General features: G+C 33.1%; 1 protein-coding gene across 7 annotated transcripts in view; it reads right to left on the bottom strand.

Annotated features, from left to right (window-relative positions):
• The window catches only part of LOC139488808 (uncharacterized), a 55,668-nt gene that overhangs the window by 6,000 nt on the left and 24,108 nt on the right, over positions 1–25,560 (bottom strand). For 4 of the 7 annotated variants that reach the window (XM_071274732.1, XM_071274735.1, XM_071274733.1 and 1 more), the window contains 3 exons: positions 22,499–22,696; positions 13,415–13,519; positions 11,560–11,736 (listed from right to left, as the gene is read on the bottom strand). In XM_071274732.1, the coding sequence (XP_071130833.1) occupies positions 11,560–11,736; positions 13,415–13,519; positions 22,499–22,696 (480 nt within the window). The remainder of the gene's footprint in view (positions 1–11,559; positions 11,737–13,414; positions 13,520–22,498; positions 22,697–25,560) is intronic. The other 3 variants (XM_071274736.1, XM_071274737.1, XM_071274731.1) reach the window with 1 other exon arrangement.

Genomic DNA, 25,560 nt, shown 5'->3' with positions numbered 1-25,560 from the left:
TCGCAATATGTCGCTTAGATATTTCTAATATTGTATCATATAGTTTATACACTTTTAAATTTCACCCTGCTAAGCCGAACCATTTTCTTTGTAAGAGTTATCTCCCTATTCACTGTTTATCATCTGTGTGCATCTTCTTTGAAACAAAAAAAGATATCGACCAAATTCTTTTAACAAATTGTTCGTTACATCCTCAGGAGGTCCTCTTAATTTTGACTTTTGCTTTTGACCTACAACAAAAGATTAGGTGAAATATGACCTTGAAAAATGACAACCGGAAGTGACCTTGAGACAACTGGAAGTAGCTATGTTTGCACTTTTTTCATATAAAAGTACTCAGAATCAATATAATATATGTAATTTAAATTTAAATACATTGAATTATCCCTAAAGACTAGAAGTGACTTTCTGTAAACCGGAAGTGGTCAATTATATCCGGGTTTACAGGCAAAAGTATATAAAACTATATATTTTTGGAATCAGTGTGAAAGAAGCTATCATATGAGACCAGAAGTGACATTTACTTAACCGGAAGTAGCACATTATCTCCTTAAGTTCACTTTTAAGCATATTAAAACCAGTCTTAAGAAACTAGGTTCTTTTCAAAATTTCTTTGATGTGGAAAGACCTTCAATTGTTCAGATATTTCTCATATTGTATCATATAGTTTATGAGCTTTTAAATTTCAAACTGCTGAGATATCTCCCTATTCACTGTTTATCATATGTGTGCATCTACTTCATAACAAAAAAAGATATCAACAACATTTCTTTTACAAATTGTTCGTTAAATCCTCAGGAATTTTAGGCTAATTTGGATCGAGGCAATTAGATGAAATTTTATAGAGTTATCTACCATTACGTAATAAATTTGTTGGTATGTTTTTTTAACTCATAAACCGTTAACCGTATAACCCTGGAACATTTATATTTGCGGTACCAAGGTTCTTACTTAGAAAATGAAGTCAAGGTCAAAGGTCAAGGTCAAGTTCTAAATTTTGACTTTTGCTTATATTTTGCATTTTCTAAAACACTTTTAAAGATATATATAAAAGAACAAGTGCAAAATGTTTGTTTAATTGTAATGAAGATAAGTTACATTTGGTCTGAAACAATCCAATGGCCTCTTATAGGAGTTATTGTCCAAATATAAGATTAATTGATAATTACTTCAAATTGGTTCATTATAAAGCCATATGACCTTTTACAAAAGGTTTGGTGACATGACCTTGAAAAAAGACAACCAGAAGTGACCTTGAGAAATTTGGAAGTAGCCATTTTTGCACTTTTTTCATGAAAAAGTACTCGGAATTCATATATTTTGTAATTTAAATACATTTACCTATCACTCAAGACTAGAAATGACTTTCGATCAACCGGAAGTGGCCAATTATCTCCTGGTTTCTAGGCTAAAGTACATAGAAACTATACATTTTTGGAACCAGTGTGAAAGAAGCTATCATTTGAGACTGGAAGAGACAATTACTTCACCTGAAGTAGCAAATTATTCCCCTTATTTCACTCAAAGTATATCAAAACCATTTATGTATCGCTTCAGAATAAAGTAACTAGCTTCTTTTTAAAATTTCTTTGATGTGGAAAGAAGGTTTTTAAGTATAATTTTTTTTTTTTTTTTTTTCTTACGGCTAATTTTGTTCTTGCAATAAATATTTGTTTTGCAATATGTTGCTTAGATATTTTCAATTTCAAAAAATTTACAAATTTGGTTTACATGCAATCTTAACTAAAATGATGCTTAAATCAAGTTTTATCAAAGTTACATATGAAAATTAATGAAAAATGCTTGATTCTATTCATAATCAGGCACCGAATTGTAGTGATTTAGCTAATTTTTAAAAGATTTTACTATGCTTCACAACCAAAAAATAGAGTGCCCATAACCATAGCAACCACTCGTATTTTCCCACTCATTTTTTGAGCAGTATTCAGTTACTGCTTCTTCTAGGCCATTTATAGATCAAATTTGAAACCCTCATAAACATGTATATGGCACCCTGCCTGGTTCTTATAAAGAGCTGTACTTAATATATTGTATCGTATAGAGTATGCACTTTTAAATTCCACCCTGCTAAGCCAAACCATTTTCTTTGTAAGAGTTATCTCCCTATTTACTGTTTATTAAATGTGTGCATCTCCTTCGTAACAAAAAAAGATATCAACAACAAAAAATTTCTAACTTGTTCGTTACATCCTCATGAATATTTGGCTTATTTGGATCAAAGCGATTCGAAGAAATTTTATAGGCGTCATCTACCTTTATGAAATAAATTTGTCAGCATGTTTTTTAACTCATTAACCGTTATCCGGATAACCCTGGAATATTCTTATTTGAGCCCCTGGGTCCTAACTTAGAAAATAAGGTCAAGGTCAAAGGTCAAGGTCAAGTTCTCAATGTTGACTTTTCCTTGTTTTGGCATTTTCTACAACACCTTTAAAGATATAAATAAAATAACAAGTGCAAAATGTTTGCTTAATTGTAATGAAGATATGTTACATTTGGTCTGAAACAATCTCATGGCATCTTATTTGAGTTAGTGCCCCTGAAATGTGTAATTATCAGGTTAATTGATTATTACTTCAACTTGGTTCATTTTATAGCTATATGACCTGTAACAAAATGTTGGGTGACATATGACCTTGTAAAACACCAACCGGAAGTGACCTTGAGAAAAACGGAAGTAGCCATTTTTGCACTTTTTTCATGAAAAACTCATCACTGTAGACTAAAAGTGACTTTAGATTAAGAAGTGGCCAATTATCTCCTGGATAAAAGGTAAAAGTATATAGAAACTTTATATTTTTGGAATCAAGTGTTAAAGGAGCTATCATATGAGACTGGAAGTGACGTTTACTTCAGCGGAAGTAGCTCATTATCTCCCTTATTTAACTCAAAGTATATGGAAACCATTCATTTATTGAATCAGTATGAAGAAACTTGCTTCTTTTCAAAATTTCTTTGATGTGGAAAGACTTTCAATTGTTCTCTGAACAATTGGTTTTTTATTAGGTCTTTCCACTTTTCTGTGGAAAGACCTATTGTATTTCTTCTGATTATTTTTTTTTCTTCCCCTAATTTTTAAAGATATATATAAAAGAACAAGTGCAAAATGTTTGCTTTATTGTAATAAAGATATGTTACATTTGGTCTGAAACAATCCAATTATAAGTTTAATTGATTATTACTCAAACTTGGTTCATTATAAAGCCATATGACCTTTAACAAAAGGTCGGATGTCATCTGACATTGAACCAGATGCTCCACAGGGCGCAGCTTTATACCACCCCAGAGTTGGGACCCTGAACATTGGGGCAAGTATGGACACAACATTCAAGCTTGATACAGGTCTGAATTTGGATTGTGATTAAATAGTTGACACAACAAAGGTTTCTGAAACATAATGTATGTGGTCTCAGAACTTAAACTTAAAAACTTTAAATTTTAAATTGGACATTACCTATTATAGTCCAATATCCAAAATCAAAATACATGGTTAGATTCAGCATATCAAAGAACCCAAGAATTCAATTTTTGATGAAATCAAATAAAGTTCAATTTTGGACCCGTTAGACCTCAATGTGGACCAATTTGATAACCAGGCCCAAACATCAAAAATCTAAATACAAGGTTAGATTAAGCATATATCAAAGAACACCAAATATACAATTTTTGTTGAAATCAAACAAAGTTTAATTTTGGACCCCAATTTGGACCAACTTGAAAACTGGGCCGATAATCAAAAATCTAAGTACATGTTTAGATTCAGCATATCAAAGAATCCCAAGTTTTCAATTTTTGTTAAAATCAAACTTAGTTTAATTTTGGACCCTTCAGACCTTAATGTAGATCAATTTGAAAATAGGACCAAAAATTAAGAATCTACATACACAGTTAGATTCTGCATATCAAAGAACCCCAATTATTCAATTTTTGATTAAATCAAACAAAGTTTAATTTTGGACCCTTTGGGTCCCATTTTCCTAAACTGTGGGGACAAAAACTCCCAAAATCAATCCCAACCTTCCTTTGATGGTCATGAAACCTTGTGTTTAAATTTCATAGATTTCTATTTACTTATAAATACTAAAGTTATGGTGCGAAAACCAAGAAAATGCTTATTTGGGCCCCTTTTTGGCCCCTAATTCCTAAACTGTTTGGACCTCAACTCCAAAAAACAATCCCAACTTTCCTTTTGTGGTCATATACCTTGTATTTAAATTTCATAGATTTCTTTTTACTTATATTAAAGTTATTGTGCGAAAACCAAGAATAACGCTTATTTTGGCCCTTTTCTGGCCCCTAATTCCTAAATTGTTGGAACCAAAACTCCCAAAATCAATCCCAACCTTCCTTTAGTAGTCATAAACCTTGTGTCAAAATTTCATAGATTTGATTTCTATTTACTTAAACTTAAGTTATAGTGCGAAAACCAAGAAAATGCTTATTTGGGCTCTTTTTGGCCCCTAATTCCTAAACTGTTCGAACCAAAGCTCCCAAAATCAATCCCAACCTTCCTTCTGTGGTCATAAACCTTGTGTTAAAATTTCATAGATTTTTATTCACTTTTACTAAAGTTAGAGGGCGAAAACTAAAAGTATTTGGACGACGCCAACGTGATACCAATATACAACCAAAAATTTTTCATTTTTTGCAGTCGTATAAAAATTCATTCCTTAAAGATATGGTCATAATCTAATTTCAAATTTCCAATGGATATTGCATCAATAGTTACCCATTTAAATACATTATAAAAGTCTTAAAATACAAAATGACATACATAATCATGGCTAAAATTAATTAATAGTAACTTCTAAAAATAAATTAACAGCTAATCACCTCAAGACAATACAACATTTCTGTAGCCACAATTTAAAAGCAATGTAAGGGAGGTAATTCAAAACAATTTAATGTGGTATGGAAACTTGTGGTATAATTTCAGAGAGATCCAAACAAGGTTTTGTCTGGATACTACAAAAATGCTTATTTGGGCCCCTTTTTGTCCCGTAATACCTAAACTGTTGGGACCATAACCCCCAAAAACATTCTTTTCCTTCTTTTTGTGGTTATAAACCTTGTGTTCAAATTTCATAGATCTCTATTTACTTATACTTAAGTCATTGTCTAGAAACCAAATCTCTTTTGGACAATGCTGAGGAAGCCAATATACGACCACACAATTTTTTGCAGTCATTAAAAAGGGGGAGGCTAAAAAAAATTGTCCTGTTCCCAAGTATCTATGACTTTTGATTCCTTTTCTGAAATTCTCCAGTCATAAAATAAAAAAACAAATCATCCTGCAACAATTTATATACTTTCAACCATGCTCTAAGTACTTATTAATTTTTAATACAATGCGACTTGGATGGAGAGTTGACTCACTGGAATCTATTCCACATTTTCATATTCATATTAATTCAAAAGAAAGATACAAGGCACAAACAAAACAAATTACATAAAAACAAAAAGTCTGGAAAAAAAATGTCTAACTTTAACGCAGACAACTTCATATCATTATAAAATAAATGTTAAATGCATCAATAGGGACACAAATGATGCCCCGACTTGCATATAATGCTAAAAGGGACATAACTCAAGAACTGTTAAAAAGTAAAATCACAAAAATACTGAACTTAGAGGAAAATCAATTCGGAAAGTCCATAATCACATGGCAAAATCAAATAACAAAACGCATCAAAAACAAATGGACAAAAAGTGACACTTCCAAAAATTGAACTTAGACTGAGTTTTGTGGTTAAAAGCAATATATAAAACTAGAGGCTCTAAAGAGCCTGTGTCGCTCACCTTGGTCTATGTGAATATTAAAGGAAGCAGATGGATTCATGACAAACTAAGTTGTGTTTTGGTGATGGTGATGTGTTTGTACATCTTACTTTACTGAACATTCTTGCTGCTTAAAATTATCTCTATCTATAATGAACTTGGCCCATTAGTTTCAGTGGAAAATGTTAGTAAAAATTTACAAATTTTATGAAAATTGTTAACTATAGGCTCTAAAGAGCCTGGGTCGCTCACCTTGGTCTTGTGCATATTAAACAATGGACACAGATAAATTCATGATATAACTGTGTTTTGGTGATAGTGATGTGTTTGTAGATCTTACTTTACTGAACATTCTTGTTGCTACAATTATCTCTATCTATAATGAACTTAGCCCAGTAATTACAGTGGAAAATATTTTCTTAAAAATTAACAAAAATTATGAAAATGTTAAAAATTAACTATAAAGGGCAATAACTCCTTAAGGGGTCAATTGACTATTTTGGTCATGTAAACTTATTTGTAGATCTTATTTTGCTGAACGTTATTGCTGTATACAGTTTATCTCTATCTATAATAATATTCAAGATAATAACATAAAACGGCAAAATTTCCTTAAAATTACCAATTCAGGACAGTAACCTAACAACAGGTTATCCGATCCATGTGAAAACATCAGGGCAGATAGATCTTGACCTGATAAACAATTAAACACTGTCAGATTTTCTCTCAATGCTTCGATTTTTGAGTTATAAGCCAAAAACTGCATTTTACCCCTATGTTCTATTATTAGCCGTGGCAGCCATTTTGGTTGATTGGCCAGGTTACGTCACACATTTTTTAAACAAGTTACCCCAATGATGACTGTGGCCAAGTTTGGATTAATTTGGCCCAGTAGTTTCAGAGGAGAAGATTTTTCTAAAAGATAACTAAGATTTACGAAAAATGGTTAAAAATTGACTATAAAGGGCAATAACTCCTAAAGGGGTCAACTGACCATGTGGGTCATGTTGACTTATTTGTAAATCTTACTTTGCTGAACATTATTGTTTTTACAGTTTATCTCTATCTATAATAATATTCAAGATAATGACCAAAAACAGCAAAATTTCCTTAAAACTAACAATTCAGGGTCAGCAACCCAACAACGGGTTGTCCGATTCATCTAAAAATTTCAGAGCAGATAAATGTTGACCTGATAAACAATTTTACCCCATGTCAGATTTGCTCTAAATGCTTTGGGTTTTGAGTTATAAGCCAAAAACTGCATTTTACCCCATGTCCTATTTTTAGCCATGGCGGCCACCTTGGTTGGATGGCTGGGTCACCGGACACATTTTTCAAACTACTAACCCAAAAGATGATTGTGGCCAAGTTTGGATTAATTTGGCCCAGTAGTTTCAGAGGAGAAGATTTTTGTAAAAGATTACTAAGATTTACGAAAAATGGTTAAAAATTGACTATAAAGGGCAATAACTCCTACAGGGGTCAACTGACCATTTCAGTCATGTTGACTTATTTGTAAATCTTACTTTGCTGAACATTATTGCTGTTTATAGTTTATCTCTATAATCTATAATAATATTCAAGATAATAACCAAAAAGAGAAAAATTTCCTTAAAATTACTAATTCAGGGCCAGCAACCCAACAACGGGTTGTCCGATTCATCTGAAAATTTCAGGGCAGATAGATCTTGAACTGATAAAAATGTTTAACCCTTGTCAGATTTGCTCTAAATGCTTTGGGTTTTGAGTTATAAGCCAACTGCATTTTACCCCATGTTCTATTTTTAGCCATGGCGGCCATCTTGGTTTGATGGCCGGGTCACCGGACACATTTTTCAAACTACTAACCCAAAAGATGATTGTGGCCAAGTTTGGATTAATTTGGCCCAGTAGTTTCAGAGGAGAAGATTTTTGTAAAATATTACTAAGATTTACGAAAAATGGTTAAAAATTGACTATAAAGGGCAATAACTCCTAAAGGAGTCAACTGACCATTTCAGTCATGTTGACTTATTTGTAAATCTTACTTTGCTGAACATTATTGCTGTTTACTGTTTATCTCTATCTATAATAATATTCAAGATAATAACCAAAAACAGCAAAATTTCCTTAAAATTACTAATTCAGATGCAGCAACCCAACAACAGGTTATCCGATTCATCTGAAAATATCAGGGCAGATATATCTTCACCTGTTTAACAATTCTACCCCCACGTCAGATTTGCTCTAAATGCTTTGGTTTTTGAGTTATAGGCCAAAAACTGCATTTTACCCTTATGTTCTATTTTTAGCCATGGCGGCCATCTTGGATGGTTGGCTGGGTCACCGGACACATTTTTTAAACTAGATACCCCAATGATGATTGTGGCCAAGTTTGGTTTAATTTGTTTGGCCCAGTAGTTTCAGGAGAAGATTTTTGTAAAAGTTAACGACGACGACGGACGACGGACGCCAAGTGATGAGAAAAGCTCACTTGATTCAACTATCATTATGGACGAAGAAAGATAACTCAAATTTGCAAAGAAGACTTTAAAATATTTTTAGAAATGGAGGGTAAAAATTGCTTTAATTTATCAGTGGAAGGCAAAGTTAAACATTGCATTGTATAAAGCATTGATTGTAGTTGATTAAACTATAATCATAGACAAAGGAAGATTACTCCAATTTCAAAAATTACTTGATTGATATTTTGAGGGAAAAAAATGAAAATTTTGCAATTTTTCCATTTGTAAAGAGCATGACTCTAAAACAGTAAAAGTGACAGCACCAAAGTTTAAACTTGATCTGTAAATTGTGGTAATAAGCATTGTGTATAAATATCATGACATTTGGTTGAGGCAAACTTAAGTTAGAGAACGGAAACGAAAAATTTAGCAATTTTTCCATTTGTAAAGAGGCATAACTCTAGAATGGTAAAAGTGACACCACCAAAATTCAAACTTGATCTGTATTTAGTGGTAAGAGGCATTGTGTATCAGTTTCAAAACATTTCGTTGGTTGAGACAAACTAAAGTTAGAGAACGGAAACCAACTTTGGGACGTATGTACGTACGTACAGACGGACAAGGGTAAAACTTAATGCCCCCTCCGCTACAGCAGGGGCATTAAAAGAATTAAATAGATATGAAACATATGGACCTTTATATTAATGTAAAACCCAAACATTGTGGTGACCTGAGCGAACTAGCAAAACTCTTTTAGGTTTAACCACTTCTCTCTATCAGTTTTCAAAAGAAAAGTCACTTCTAATGTTTTTATTACATTAAACTAGAGGCTCTAAAGAGCCTGTGTCGCTCACCTTGGTCTATGTGACTATTAAACAAAGGAAGCAGATGGATTCATGACAAAATTGTATTTTGGTGATGGTGATGTGTTTGTACATCTTACTTTACTGAACATCCTTGCTGCTTACAATTATCTCTATCTATAATGAACTTGGCCCAGTAGTTTCAGTGGAAAATGTTAGTAAAAATTTACAAATTTTATAAAAATTGTTGAAAATTGACTATAAAGGACAATAACTCCTTAGGGGGTCAATTGACCATTTCGGTCATGTTGACTTATTTGTAAATCTTACTTTGCTGAACATTATTGCTGTTTACAGTTTATCTCTATCTATAATAATATTCAAGACAATAACCAAAAACAGCAAAATTTCCTTAAAATTACCAATTTAGGGGCAGCAACCCAACAACGGGTTGTCAGATTCATCTGAAAATTTCGGGGCAGATAGATCTTGACCTGATAAACAAATTAACCCCCATGTCAGATTTGCTCTAAACGCTTTGGTTTTTGAGTTATAAGCCAAAAACTGCATTTTACCCCTATGTTCTATTTTTAGCCATGGCGGCCATCTTGGTTGGATGGCCGGGTCATCGGACACATTTTTTAAACTAGATACCCCAAAGATGATTGTGGATAAGTTTGGATTAATTTGGCCCAGTAGTTTCAGAGGAGAAGATTTTTGTAAAAGATTACTAAGATTTACGAAAAATGGTTAAAAATTGACTATAAAGGGCAATAACTCCTATATGGGTCAACTGACCATTTCGGTCATGTTGACTTATTTGTAAATCTTACTTTGCTGAACATTATTGCTGTTTACAGTTTATTTTTATCTATAATAATTTTCAAGATAATAACCAAAAACAGTAAAATTTCCTTAAAATGACCAATTCAGGGGCAGGAACCCAACAACTGGTTGTCCGATTTATCTGAAAATTTCAGGGCAGATAGATCTTGACCTGATAAACAATTTAGCACCTGTCAGATTTGCTCTAAACGCTTTGGTTTTTGAGTTATAAGCCAAAAACTGCATTTTACCCCTATGTTCTATTTTTAGCCATGGCGGCCATCTTGGTTGGATGGCTGGGTCATCAGACACATTTTTTAAACTAGATACCCCAAAGATGATTGTGGCTAAGTTTGGATTAATTTGGCCCAGTAGTTTCAGAGGAGAAGATTTTTGTAAAAGATTACTAAGATTTACGAAAAATGGTTAAAAATTGACTATAAAGGGCAATAACTCCTAAAGGGGTCAACTGACCATTTTGGTCATGTTGACTTATTTGTAAATCTTACTTTGCTGAACATAATGACTATTTACAGTTTATCTCTATCTATAATAATATACAAGATAATAACCAAAAACAGCAAAATTTCCTTAAAATTACCAATTCAGGGGCAGCAACCCAACAACAGGTTGTCAGATTCATCTGAAAATTTCAGGGTAGATAGATCTTGACCTGATAAACAATTTTACCAAATGTCACATTTGCTCTAAATGCTTTGGTTTTTAAGTTATAAGCCAAAAACTGCATTTTACCCCTATGTTCTATTTTTAGCCGTGGCGGCCATCTTGGTTGGTTGGCCGGGTCACCGGACACATTTTTTAAACTAGATACCCCAAAGATAATTGTGGCCAAGTTTGGATAAATTTGGCCCAGTAGTTTCAGAGGAGAAGATTTTTGTAAAAGATTATTAAGATTTACGAAAAATGGTTAAAAATTGACTATAAAGGGCAATAACTCCTAAAGGGGTCAACTGATCATTTCGGTCATGTTGACTTATTTGTAAATCTTACTTTGCTGAACATTATTGCTGTTTACTGTTTATCTCTATCTATAATAATATTCAAGATAATAACCAAAAACAGCAAAATTTCCTTAAAATTACTAATTCAGGGGCAGCAACCCAACAACGGGTTATCCGATTCATCTGAAAATTTCAGGGCAGATAGATCTTGACCTGTTACACAAGTTTATTCCATGTCAGATTTGCTCTAAATGCTTTGGTTTTTGAGTTATAAGCCAAAAACTGCATTTTACCCCTATGTTCTATTTTTAGCCATGGCGGCCATCTTGGATGGTTGGCCGGGTCACCGGACACATTTTTTAAACTAGATACCCCAATGATGATTTTGGCCAAGTTTGGTGTAATTTGGCCCAGTAGTTTCAGAGGAGAAGATTTTTGTAAAAGTTAACGACGCCAGACGACGACGGACGCCAGACGACGGACGACAGACGACGGACGACGGACGACGGATGCCAAGTGCTGGGAAAAGCTCACTTGGCCCTTTGGGCCAGGTGAGCTAAAAATTGTGAAGCTTTATACAGATAGTTAATGTCCTTAAAAGCAGATAAGCAACCCTATGTCTAGGATTCTTGGACGTTCGTCTGAGCCAAGAAAATTTAGGAAGAATAATTAGAAAATTGTTATTTGCATATATATATTAGGTATAAAAAAAAAGCTTCTTACATGACTTACAGATGATACTAGTTTCTCATTGTCATTCTGAAGATTTTTTATCTCCCTTTGCAGTTTTTCTGCCTCCTTTGTCAGATGTTCATTCTGTTTCTTTAACTGATCTTCATTTAGATGATGTTCTAGTTCTGTGATTGTTTGTATACATTTGGCATAGTTATCTAATATCATCTACAAAGATTGTAATTAGTTTTGAATGTTTACAATCAATCAGTTTTTAGCTAAAAACATAAAATGATTTACAAAATTCTGAATAACTAATCAGGTTAAATTGTAACAGTACAATGTTATATCCAAAGCATTATTTATGTTCAACATTTGAACAAATTATAAACAAATGAAATATGTGCATGCATAAGATTTTTTATGAAAAACAAGTGAAACTGTGAGCTACTGCTCACTGATGAAACCCACGCCGAATATTTCTGTAAACAGGAAGTCGTTCCTTGATGAATCTGGAAATGAACACACAGTATAGCTGACTTATATAAACCCTGAAACCAAATTTCAGAAATCTTTGTATTGTAGATCTTGAGAAAAATGAGACCAATTTATTCATGAATGGACAGACTGAATGACTGACTGAGAGAAGGATGGACAGACAGAGGTAAAACAGTATACCCCTACTATTTTAAAGTGGGGGTATAATAACACTCTGCAGAATATATCAAATCAAGGACCATTTACATTTCAAAATCAAATTTAAGTGCATTAAGTTGAACTCTTTCATAATGCTGAAAGAATAAACTATTCCGTCATTTTTATCCTCTCCATCCTCTTCTTCAAATGTACAAAATGTATCTCAACTTTCATTCCAACAAGTAGCAAATATGAAAACAGCTACTGTCTAACGTCACGGTACCCAAATTGCACAGAGTACCCAAATTGCACCTATATGTCAAAAGTAGCAATGGAAATCTTGCATGTTTTCATAGAGACTAAACAATTTATATTTTAATTATTTGACATTATGCACATCTTTCAACATAACTTGAAGTAAATATGTTTTAATATGCATAAAACATTCACGGTATATACATCCACAGATGAAATTTCAGTGGAAAAAGGCAAAGTGTACGGAAACGTCGCCATGCAATGTCCACAAAAAGGTCATCATTAAAAAATAAGCAAATAAAATGTTAAAAGAATCCGTTTCTTAAGAAATGTATAGTAAGCATAGATAAATGTCAAATTTTTCTATATATTTAAAGAAATTAAACAAAATCATCCGTAATTCAATTTTAAGAATGTGAATTTTAGCATGAATGCAATTTGGGTACTCCTCATTACAGAATCATGGATCGCTTGGAGGTCTGTTCAAATGCATTTTTTATATGATTCAGTATAGATTCAAAATTAAATTGGTGGAACCATTTAGTGAATAAAAATAAACACAGAATGGTAACTTTTGTCTGGATCATAAAAAAAAAACATTGGTGAAAAAACTCAAAATAGGTGCAATATGGATACCCCCACGTTACTTTTATTATGAAAATAATAGGAAAAATACTTAAATTATAAACAAAATATAGTAAAGGGCAATTTCTGCTATAAAAAGACAATTACCTTTTTCAATGTTTTGGTACTTTTGTAGCTCTTGTATTGCTAATAATTTTGGCTGTTTACAATTTCTATCTTTTTAATTTTTAAATTTACAGGCACCTAAACACTTAAAAAATACTATAATAAAGTCTGATTATTTTAGTGGAAATATTAGGTATATAGATCATGTCATTCTAAACATGTTTGCTCCCCATATTTCATTTTCAGTGCAAAGTGATAGCAAAAGCTTTTAAGCCTATAATTGCCTTGTCAGATGAGCTAAAGTATAAAAGCTTGCAAGTTTTACATTTTTCTCTTCCTCTAATGTCATGAGCTGATTTTTAAGTTGACAATTTTCTATTCTCATGTCATTGACTTCTTCGCTGTGTTTCTGAATATCTGTTGCTTTATCCTACAAAAGAAATGTGATTTCAATATATAGTCATTTTTTTTCTTCCAACAATTTTTTGGCATGCCCTCTCCCGTTTTTGTTGAAGTTATCAAGATCAAATATGGACTGCGAAGGATTGCATCTTCCCTTTTGAGAGTAATGTTACCTTAAAGCAATTTCTTTTATTTGCATTTTTCTTTAAAACCATTCGAGACAGAAATGATCTAAAAACTGCAACAGGTACAGGAACAGATGCTAATGTTAATAAACATATACAATAATTGTGTAATTAACCATTTATATAAGAAGTAATTTCCCTTGAGAAAATATAAACAATTTTTGAAAAATTGTAATTTGAGAACCAGAAGTCCTAGAGACTGGGAGCCTACAGCCCTACATAAATATTCCTAAGTTCATGTCACCTTCAATTTGCTCCCAAGGTCAAAGGTCACCAAGTGCAAAAAAAAAATGTATGCTAGAATTAGAAGCTTGCATATTATGAAAATGATAAGGAATTCCTGCCTGCATACATACAGTGTATAAAATGTTCCACTGAAGGAGCTCTACATTTTAAACCGAAAACTGGCTGACCATCCGTTCAAAAGCTACGTGATAATTCTTTAAAAGTATAGTTTTTATGTTTTTCTTTGAAAAGGTAACAGATATCAACCTACTATAAATTGCATTAATTCATCAGTATTTTATTACCTTTAATTTTAGGTCAATGTCAAACACATAATGAAATTTACCATGACCTTCAAAGGGTACTATGAGCTTGACCTTATGACATGTGAAAGGTCAAGTGGTCCTGAGTTGAAAGGTGGTAATCCTATGTCTCTACGACTTCTGGTTCTCAAGTTTGATATTGCATCATATATTTGATTATTCATTGTGACCTTGATATACCTTGGAAGTGTCCCAATTTTTTTTACAATGTTGTCCTTTCACTGCAGTTCATTTTTCTTTTTTAACAGATTTGAGATATCTGTTGTCATTTAAGGATGTACTTAGGTGAGGTTAGGTGAAAATTAATAAATTAAGAAGTTAAAATTTATACTTTAAGCTGGTAGAGCATCAATTAAGGATAAAAATAACCTAAAGATACTGATATGTCATGGACCTCCTTTTCGGGCGGGAAAAGACTGACTCAGACTTTTACCTTATATTTGCATTGGTATTATTGGGTCTCAAAACAAAAGAAAGAAAATTAAGAATCTTCTAAAATTTTAGTAAATGACCTTTCATGAGGTATTTAATCTTATATGAAAAAATAAATGGGTGTAATGGGGCAAAATATTTTACATTGTGTTGTATGGAAAAACACCAAGGAGTCCGAACATTTGACATAAATTCCAAAACCTCACCCAAGTACATCCTTAAGAGATAATGTTTAAAATTTTGCAAGCTGAGGCATTCATTTCTGAATCAACAAAGAGCTTTTCACCTTTCAAATTTTTCACAAATTGAAGAGTTTAACATGGTAATATTTTGACTTATTACCAAAAACATTCAATGAAAAAACACAAAAAAATCAATTTTAAATTTTCATGTTTTACATTGACTTTGTAAGTTTCATAAGTTCCATTTATATAATTTTTTGGCACTTGGCCAAACAGGGTCATTTGATATATCAAATTGAAGGTCTTACTGACTTCTACTAAAAAATGAAAACTTTAAACCTTTTTCATCCCAGTGGGAAGGTGTGGTCATTTAGTGCAAAAAAATCAAACTTCTCAGAGGGTGAGGTTGTCACATATCAATAACCAGATGCTCCACACAGCGCAGCTTTATACATCCGCAGAGGTTGAACCCTGAATGGTTGGAGCAAGTATGGACACAACATTCAAGCTTGGTTCAGCTCTAAATTTGGATTGTGATTAAATAGTTGACACAGCATAGGTTTCTGACACAGAATGAATGTGGTCTGATAAACTTAAAATTTGTTTTTTTGCCTTTGAGCAATTCACTATGTTTAGTCCGGCTGATTGGTGCAGAAATAGAGCAGAATTGCTCACTTGATGAGGAAAGCATGAAACTTTGCACAGTAGTTCTTGGTTGTATTCCCTTTGATTTCAGCTATGGACCCACTTAGAAAAATCCAATATGGCTGCCATTTTGAAGATGGCGGAAAAACGTTATAAATATCAAGATTATCCTCAAGATATTCTAAATAATTTTGGAAATTATAGTAATGATTCTTTAAAAATGGTCTTCATGTTCTTGAATTTGTTATCAATTAAATTTGAAATATAAAATAAAATAGTTAGGTTATTTTCAGAACGCATACATTTTCAAATATGGCTGCAAATACATAAAAACAAATAGTGAAAATTAAAATGTTAATTAATATGTTACATGTTATTTTAATTGTTCTTAAATCGCTGTCTGTTTTAATGGTTGGAATGAAATCGATTGAACGTTGACATAGGTCGGTGGAATCTGGTGGCATATTAGGTAACTTATCAGAACCTTGGATATGTCTCTTTAATGCCAGGTCTAAAGTCACTTATTGCGTTTTCATCTCTTATTAAGACTATATCGCAAATTTATTCTATGTAACCATTAGGTGTACCTTTCTTCAGGCGGATGTGATGATTGCCATCGTTAGAAATGGTTAAGGGACAACTATTTTCTTTTCCAACTACGTGCGAAACCAATACGCAATAAGTCATCGATCATGGTTCTAATATGAACTCCTGGTCAGCATTTTCAATAATTTTAATGGTAACAGTCTTTCTAGAGTTAGGCAGAGCTGTGATGGTTCGTTTTATGTAAACTTGCTGAGTTGAAATCTCGTCTCCACTATTAAAAAAATTGCCGCAATTATCACTTAGTTGATGATGATAAGTGTGGGAATATTCTGATTTATCACTGCGCCCAGTGTGGCCAAAATATCTAGCCCAAGTATAACATTGTCTATTATAACTGCGCTTTGCACACATCCTATCGTATATTTACTCTATCAAAGTCGAGAGAGGTGTTCTTTGTAATCTTCCCAGTAACCAGCTGCTCACCCAAACTACGTAGCGTTACGGTCTCCGAATCTTCATTATCTGCTGGAATTAATTTCTCATTTACTATATGTTATCATTGAAGCAGTGTCCTTAATCATGCTCACATTCTTGTCGTATATAGTACCTCGTACTGCTAGACTTTTTCCAACTGATGACAATATCGTGGGCCTGTGTTTTGTCATGAGGTGATGTTTCATGAATAATATACTTTGTAGTCGAGCGTTAGCATACTAGCCCGACCCGTTGCTGTTTAAAGACCCCCGTTGTTGGAGTAACAGTTTGATTTGCTCTGTTTCCTGGTGAAAGTGACCTTTGTCCAAAATAACCGGGATTTCTGGAGTCCGTGGAGATGCTGATCGTTGTACTTAGGAACTATATGAATTCTGGCTTGGTGGGGGTGTTGCTGGTGTATAGGCATTAAACTTCCTGTATTTCTATCTGGAGATCTATTGCTCAGAGGATCTTCCACGTGTATATTGATCAAGTGATCTTCCACGATTATATTGGTCAGAAGGTCCAACGTTATATTGATCGGCCAATCAATGGTAAAGCAGATTAGTTGAAACCATAAAACCAGCTAGTTTTGTGACAATTTGAGTGAGGTAACGCATCTCATTTTCCAAAGGACTGCTCATATTCCCTTTATCGCTGGGTGATACTGTGCCATCATCAAAGAAGACTTGCCTATGGGCACTTTTTGATCCATATATCGCCATCTGGTTGGCTTTTGATGTTTTCATTTGTTTCAACGCCTTGTTGATCGTGTCTGGGTTACTCTCTATTACATGTCTTGCAGAATCTTTGTCTTTACTTCCTCGGAGGAATGCTTGGGTTCAAATCTGGTCTCCGTCTTTCTTTCTGAAGCGTTGCTTCAATGCTTTTCTTAAGGACTTGGAATCATCATCTGTGCGTACCTTGTAAGCGTACTCCAAGGCAACATCGGCCAGGCATTGTAGGGGCCTACAAATCTTTTTTTTCTTTTTTTCCCATTGTCGTCTTTTGGCAGTCCGTTCAATTTGGTAAATGAACGCCTCTCAAGTCACGGATCTTCTTCCATTGAATATTTGCATGTTTTGGGCTCCGGTCCCTGACACAAGAATATTCTTGCCATCGGGTATATTCTCTCTCCAGAGAGGAGTCTGAAAAAAGCTGTTGCTACGCTCTTTTGGTTTCCCCTGCCTTTTTCCTGGATCGGTCAGTGGAGTCGGCTTGCTGTTGTGTCTGTTGGAGCTTTAGAAGCTGACGAGGTTGTCATAATTGGAGTCATACATGTGGAAGGAGGAGTATATGCTATTGACTCGACAGGGATGGTACTGTTAGTATGCACGGCAGTCAGCATTTGAGAAACTTGATAGGATCCAGATGCAGCTAATTGTTTCTGTAATGGTGCGCTGTTCTGAACCAAATATGATTGACTCATAGTAGGTGGTAAGTGTACGTAAGAAGACACCTAGGCCATTTGATGACATTCTTGATCAGTACTAGAGGTCTAGTATGTCCTTAAATGGAGGTTGTTGTTGAATAATTTGAACTGGCCCTGACATAGGACTTCCGACTTTAGGTGAAGACACCAAATATGCCTTCATCAGAGTTAGTGTGGTTGATGGTTCGTACGAATTAATTTGGGAAAGACCCAAATCAGAGAGTTTATTGTGTACCTTTGGTGTTCTTGCATTGTACTGGCTAAGGTCAAATGTTGGCTTTGATGATATGTTCATTGTAGGAATTTTAACTTCTTTATTTCGCTTGTCCACTCATTTACTCACAATAGATGCCATTTGTTGGAAAGTTTCCTTCAGTCCAAATGAACTTTTAAATTGAACTGTGTCTCCTTCCTCATTTTTGTCAGATTGTCCACCTGTCTCACCACAACATTGAATTTCTCATTGGTCTGACCGTAAATTCCGCCAAGCGCTTACAACGAACCATGGGGTCTATCCTATCTACAGATTGTTGAAGTTACTGAGATATTGCTCTCATTTGTACATTATCAATATGCATTGCCTCGTTCTGATCAGTTTGCATCGTTATGAGACCAACACATATTTCATCAATTTGTGCTTCGCTCTGTTTTATATAGCGGTACATCTCAGCTGCTCTTTGAGCATTAGATTTCCTACTTGTATCTGCTAAAAATTCTTTGTACAATTGTTGAAAAGAAATTTCTGAGTTGTCCTCTTTTAAAGTGTCTTCAGCTGTGGGTTTCTCCATTTCCCCAAATAATTCAGTTTCTGCCATTTCAATGTTCTTGTTCTTGTTGTCCTCAATTCCTTCCATTTCACTGATACAATTCTCAAATCACAGTATAATATCTCAAATTGCAAAATATTGCGACTCAAGAAATAAGATAGGCAATGAATAATATCTCAGGGCAGATAAATCTCCAATCACAGCTTTTATATGTAACCCAAGACAAAAAAGATTGCAGATTTTAATTAAAGCTACTACTGCAGCGTTTTATAAAAGCTACTACTTTGTATATGAAACGACAAGCCAGGCAAAATAAAAAACAACAGAACTGAAACAGAGACTAAATGACACTATAGATAATACTTTAATAAAAATGCTTAAATTCAGGGCAATTGTCAATGATAAATATTTGCTTGTTTTTCAAGGCGGCCATTTTGAATTCCAAGTCATTCAAATATGCTGAATTTTGTGCTTCCAGCATCAAATCCACTGTGGTTTGTGCAATACTGGGAAATATTTTAGAATGTGTGGCGGCCATCTTGAAATAAGCCGCCATATTTAATTCTGAGGGTGGGTCCATAGCTTATATGGCTCAGTACACACAATAGTACCATCATACAAAATTTGGTGCTTTCCTCATTATTTGAGCAATTTTTTCACCGATCGGCCGGACTAGTTGTTGAATATTAAGGTGGTACCCAACACTTTCACTAAAATTTATTTGACTCGTTTAATTTTCATAAAATTTTGTCAAAGTATTTACTTTGACCCTTTAATGAAAATATAAAAATTTCAAAAATTTTGAACCAACAAATTTGTCAGAAAAATTACACTGGTTATAAAGCAGTTTGACAAACACCAATTTTGATCATTGAGAAGCTTAATATTCCTTTTACAACACAACGTAATTAAAACATTTAGCTGACTTTACAGAGTTATCTCCCTGTAGTGTTAGGTACCACCTCAATCCTCCCAAAAAAATGTTTGAAGAAATTTTCTTTTTATTTATGAAATCTGAAATGAGAAAATTGAACCCCCCCCCCCCCCCCCCCCCCCCCAACTTTTTTTTCACATCCCCCTTTCCCTTATTCAAAAACTGATCTCAATTCAAATTTCTAATGGAGTTTGCAACAATAACAACTCATTTAAATACATCATAAAATATTAAAATGTAAAAAAGTGCTTGTTATCACTGAATGGTAAAGATTATTTTAATATATCAGTTGGTAGTAAAAGTGAATATACATTGTATATAATATAAAACAATGATTTAAGTTGATTCAACTACTATTCTGGACAAAGAAAGATAACTCCAATTGAAAATTTCTTGTTATTGCACAATATTTTGCAATTAGATATTTCTTGCTATTGCGCAATTGTTATTGGACCCTGATTTGGACCAACAATCAAAAATTTAAGTACATTTTTAGATTCAGCATATCAAAGAATCCCAAGGATTCAATTTTTGTTAAAATCAAACTAAGTTCAATTTTGGACCCTTTGGACCTTAATGTAAACCAATTTGAAAACGGGACAATTAAAAATTTACATACAGTTAGATTCTGCATATTAGGCCAATTAAAATTAATTGCTAGATTTTCATCCCCGCCCGCCCCTCTGAAATCGTCCCGCCCCGATTTTTTTTATTTAACAAAAATACGATTTCCGGATTTTATCATGTCCGTTACCGGGAACCATCGATGCTTTCGTTTCATTCAACACTTCCTGTTTCAAATTTTGTTTTTGTATTTCTCCGAGTAATCTAATAACGATATAATTGAGTCGACATATTCTGCTGCTCTATTATGACAACATCTACCGAGAATAGAGATTGATAACGAGAAGGGCATGAAATATTCGAGTAACGAGTAAAACGCCTTGCCATTTAACGCAAATTACGGTAGTCACAAGTGAATCGAAAACCGTGTTTTTTCTTTATTTATACGATGACTTTGTGTCAGGAAATTTGGACTGTAAATGATATCCAAAGCGCAAGAATCGTAGAACAAATTGGTACAAAAAACATGACTGGATAAAAGAAAATGACACAAGCACGAATTTGTTTCAGATTTATGACCGTATATTGAGAAAAAAAAGTCGACAACACACATTTTAATTCCCTTATATTTACCCATGGCTGTTGTTTTTGTTGACAAACAGCAAACACCCTCTGTAACTGTCCCAATACCCTCAATTTAGTCATTAAAAAACTACTTTTTGGTTAAGTTCATGTTTTACATCACATAATTACTTTCCACACTGAGTTTACATTTTATTTTGTACTCATAATACTTGTGTTGCATACAATTGTACCAATACATTTTATTGATTTTATGTGGACTACAAACCATTGCTTAGAAAGCAAAATACATTTGGTGTAGGTCTAGTCCAACTGAAGAGAGCATTTCTCTTCCCTTTGATGTATACTATAAATAGGTTTCTAAAGCGACAATTACATGTATAACAGTGGTTGCCAATCAGGAATTTTTATTTAAGAGTTTAAAAAATAGTGTCAGATTCCTTATACAACATGTATATACATTATACAAGCTTGTTTTCCACTAGCATATACCCCGCGGTATGAAGAACTTGTGACAAGGGTTTCATATGAAATAAAATTTAAAAAATAAAATCCTCCCACCCGCCCCATGTTTTTCAAAAATTTGGATGAAAATCTACTAATTAATTTTAGTTGGCCTTAAAGAACCCCAATTATTCAATTTTTGATGAAATCAAACAAAGTTTAATTTTGGACCCTTTGGGCCCCTTATTCCTAAACAGTTGGGACCAAAACTCCTAAAATCAATCCCAACCTTCCTTTTATGGTCATAAAACTTGTGTTTAAATTTCATAGATTTCTATTTACTTATACTAAAGTTATGGTGCGAAAACCAAGAAAAATGCTTATTTGGGCCCCTTTTTGGCCACTAATTCCTAAACTTTTGGGATCTCAATTCCCAAAATCAATCCCAACCTTCCGTTTGTGGTCATACACCTTGTGTCAAAATTTCATAGATTTCTTTTTACTTAAACTAAATTATAGTGCGAAAACTAAGAAAATGCTTATTTGGGTACTTTTTGGCCCCTAATTCCTAAACTGTTGGGACCAAAACTTCCAAAATCAATCCCAACCTTCCTTTTGTAGTCAGAAACCTTGTGTTTAAATTTCATAGATTTCTATTTACTTAAACTAAAGTTATAGTGCGAAAACCAAAAGTCTTTGGAGTACGACGACGACGATGACGGCGACTCCAATGTGATACCAATATACGACCAAAAAAATTTCAATTTTTGCGGTCGTATAAAAAGTCCATAAAGCATACATTTCAAATATGAAATTGACACCCCTTGAAAATGGGCTGTGTGGGGTCATTGAGTGCAAAAATATATTGTCTTATAAAGTAAAGTTGTCATACTTCAAATGAAAGGTCATAATGTGTACATTTCAAATACCCTGTCCTCCAAAAATTGGTAAAATGGGGTCAATGGGTGCAAAAAAATCTAACTTTCTAGAATAGAGCATTGTTGCATAGTTTTAAGAATGTTCCTTGAAATTTAAAACAATTGTTTTCCTTCTTTACATCCCTTACTATATTTTTTTTCATTTGTGATCTTAAGATTGAAAAAAATAATATCTGTTTCTAATCATTCAAAACTAGATATTTTTCAGTTACAATTTCCAGCATAAATGAAAGAGTAACAAGATATTGTGTTTGAACTACCTGTATACTATATAAGTTATAATCATCAAGAAATCCTAATAGTTGTTCTTTTTAAGAAATGTTTAAATGCATACCTTTGAAGTCCTCTCATTTGACCTCTTACTGTCAAACTGCATGGTCAGTCCTTCTCTTTCATCCTTTACTAATTTCTTGTAGAAGGCTAAAGAGTTATTTAGCTCAGATATTTTATTTTGGTAATTTTCGTTTTCCTTTTTCAATTCTTCTATACTTGATGCCATGTCTTCTATTGTAGCTTTATCAATTTTTCCTTTCTGTATAAAATCAGATGCAATAAAATTATCATACAACACATTTTTTTCACATCAAAGTCCAGGGTCCATTTCCTATTTGATCATGTTGATAGTACATTATTTTACATAGTATTTTTACTTCCTTAAACATGGTATTAGATAGTAACAAGAAGACAATATTGATGTTGCTCAATTGGTTACAAGCCCCTTGCACTGTATATCTTTTTTCCAAAATAAATTCATTGGCTATGATATTTCAAGAACATTGATGTGGGAATGAACACAATTTCAGTCAAAATGACTAAAAAGACTAATGTTTACAGGATTTTTCTTTTAATCTTTTGTTTTTTATCTTTATGCTTTAATATTTTCTTTTTTAATAAAATGCTTTGTAAAGTGCAGCCTGATACGACCGCAGAGGATGAAACCCTGAATAGTTGGTGAAAATTTGGAAACAATATTCAAGCTTGGTACTGTCTGAATTTGGACTGTGATCAAAATGTTTACATTATATAGTTTTCTGACTCAAATAAATGTGGTGAAAGATCTTAACCAGGTGCTCCGCAGGGCGCAGCTTTATACGACCGCATAGGTCGATCCCTGAACAGTTGGGGCAGGTATGGACAAAACATTTAAGCGTGATACAGCTCTGAATTTGGATTGTGATCAAATTTTTGACATTATATGGGTTTTTTACACAAAACAAATGTCAAGATTTTACAAATCAATTAAAGATTTCTTCTTCAAACTTATTTAAATCTAAAATTAAATAGTTGACACAGCATAGGTTTCTGACACAGAATGAATATGGTCTAATGAACTTAAAATTTTTTTTGCCTTTGAGCAATTTACTATGCTGTTGAATATTGATCCTGTCAAAAAAATGTTTGAAGAAATTTTCTTTTTATTTATGAAATCTGAAATGAGAACAAGTATGGACACAACTTTTAAGCTAAAAATATTTTAGATAAGATAAGGAAAAAAAAAACTTCATCAGCAACATTTTATATTGGCAAATTTCCAATGAAGTTATTTACATAAAGTTATTGGCAAATAAAAATAGAAAATGACATCATAGTCATGTCTGGCAAATGTCCAACATACATTATCTAAAAACATTTTAGATAAGATAAGGAAAAAAAGCTTCATCAGCAACATTTTATATTGGCAAATTTCCAATGAAGTTATTTACATAAAGTTATTGGCAAATAAAAATAGAAAATGACATCAGTAATGTCTGGCAAATTTCCAACATATATTATCAACTACTATTCTATACAAAGAAAGATAACTCCAATTGAAAATTAATTGCTATTGCACAATATTGTGCAATTAGATATTTCTTGCTATTGTGCAATACTGTGCAATTGAAAATTTCTTGTTATTGCACAATACTTGATATGGAATCCTGATTTGGACCAACTTGAAAACTGGGCCCATAATCAAAAATCAAAGTACATGTTTAGATAAAGCATATCAAATAAGCCCAATAATTTAATTTTTGTTAAAATCAAACTTAGTTTAATTTTGGACCCTTTGGACCTTAATGTAGACCAATTTGAAAACTGGACCAAAAATTAAGAATCTACATACACAGTTAGATTTGGCATATCAAAGAACCCATTTATTCAATTTTTGATGAAATCAAACAAAGTTTAATTTTGGACCCCCATTTGGACCAACTTGAAAACTTGGCCAATAATTAAAAATCTAAGTACATTTTTAAATTCAGCATATCAAAGAACCCCAAGGATTCAATTTTTGTTAAAATAAAACAAAGTTTAATTTTGGACCCTTTGGACCTTAATGTAGACCAATTTGAAACGGGACCAAAAATTAAGAATCTACATTCATAGTTAGATTTGGCATATCAAAGAACCCCAATTATTCAATTTTTGATGAAATCACACAAAGTTCAATTTTGGACCCTTTGGGCCCCTTATTCCTAAACTGTTGTGACCTCAACTCCAAAAATCAATCCCAACCTTCCTTTTGTGGTCATAAACCTTGTGTTTAAATTTCATTGATTTCTATTTACTTATACTAAAGTTATTGTGCGAAAACCAAGAATAATGCTTATTTGGGCCCTTTTTTGGCCCTTAATTCCTAAACTGTTGGAACCAAAACTCCCAAAATCAATCCCAACCGTCACTTTGTGGTCATAAACCTTGTGTCAAAATTTCATAGATTTCTATTCACTTAAACCAAAGTTATAGTGCGAAAACCAAGAAAATGCTTATTTGTGCCCTTTTTGGCCCCTAATACCTAAAATGTTGGGACCAAAACTCCCAAAATCAATCCCAACCTTCCTTTTATGGTCATAAACCTTGTGTTAAAATTTCATTGATTTCTATTCACTTTTACTAAAGTTAGAGTGCGAAAACTAAAAGTATTCGGACGACGACAACGACGCAGGACGACGACGCCAACGTGATAGCAATATACGACCAAAAAATTAAAATTTTTGCGGTCGTATGAAAATCAATTACGCAATACTGTACAATTGAAGATTTCTTCTTGAAACTTTTCAAAAATTTAATATTTATTTTTAACAAAATATAAACCCCTTTAAAAAATCCCCCAAACTTTTGTTTTGTTTTTGGCCCCTAATTCCTGCATGTTTGCAATTGGTACAATTACCCCTATCCTCAATGCCAGCCTTCCCTTTGTAATATGAAACATTGTGGTACAATGTCAGAGGGATCCTTTCACTAACACACAAGTTATTGTCCAGGAACTACAAAAATGCTTGTTTTGGCCCTTTTTGGCCCCTAATTCCCAAACTGTTGGTACCATAATCCAAAAAATCAATACAAACCTTCCTTTTGTGATATTGAACCTTCTTGTAAAATTTCAAAGAGATCCATTTACTTAAACTAAAGTTA

The sequence above is a fragment of the Mytilus edulis genome, chromosome 9, assembly GCF_963676685.1.
Source record: "Mytilus edulis chromosome 9, xbMytEdul2.2, whole genome shotgun sequence".
In the NCBI taxonomy this organism is placed as follows: Eukaryota; Metazoa; Mollusca; class Bivalvia; order Mytilida; family Mytilidae; genus Mytilus; species Mytilus edulis.
Note: the sequence above shows the minus strand (reverse complement) of the source record. Positions and strands in the feature narration are given on the sequence as shown.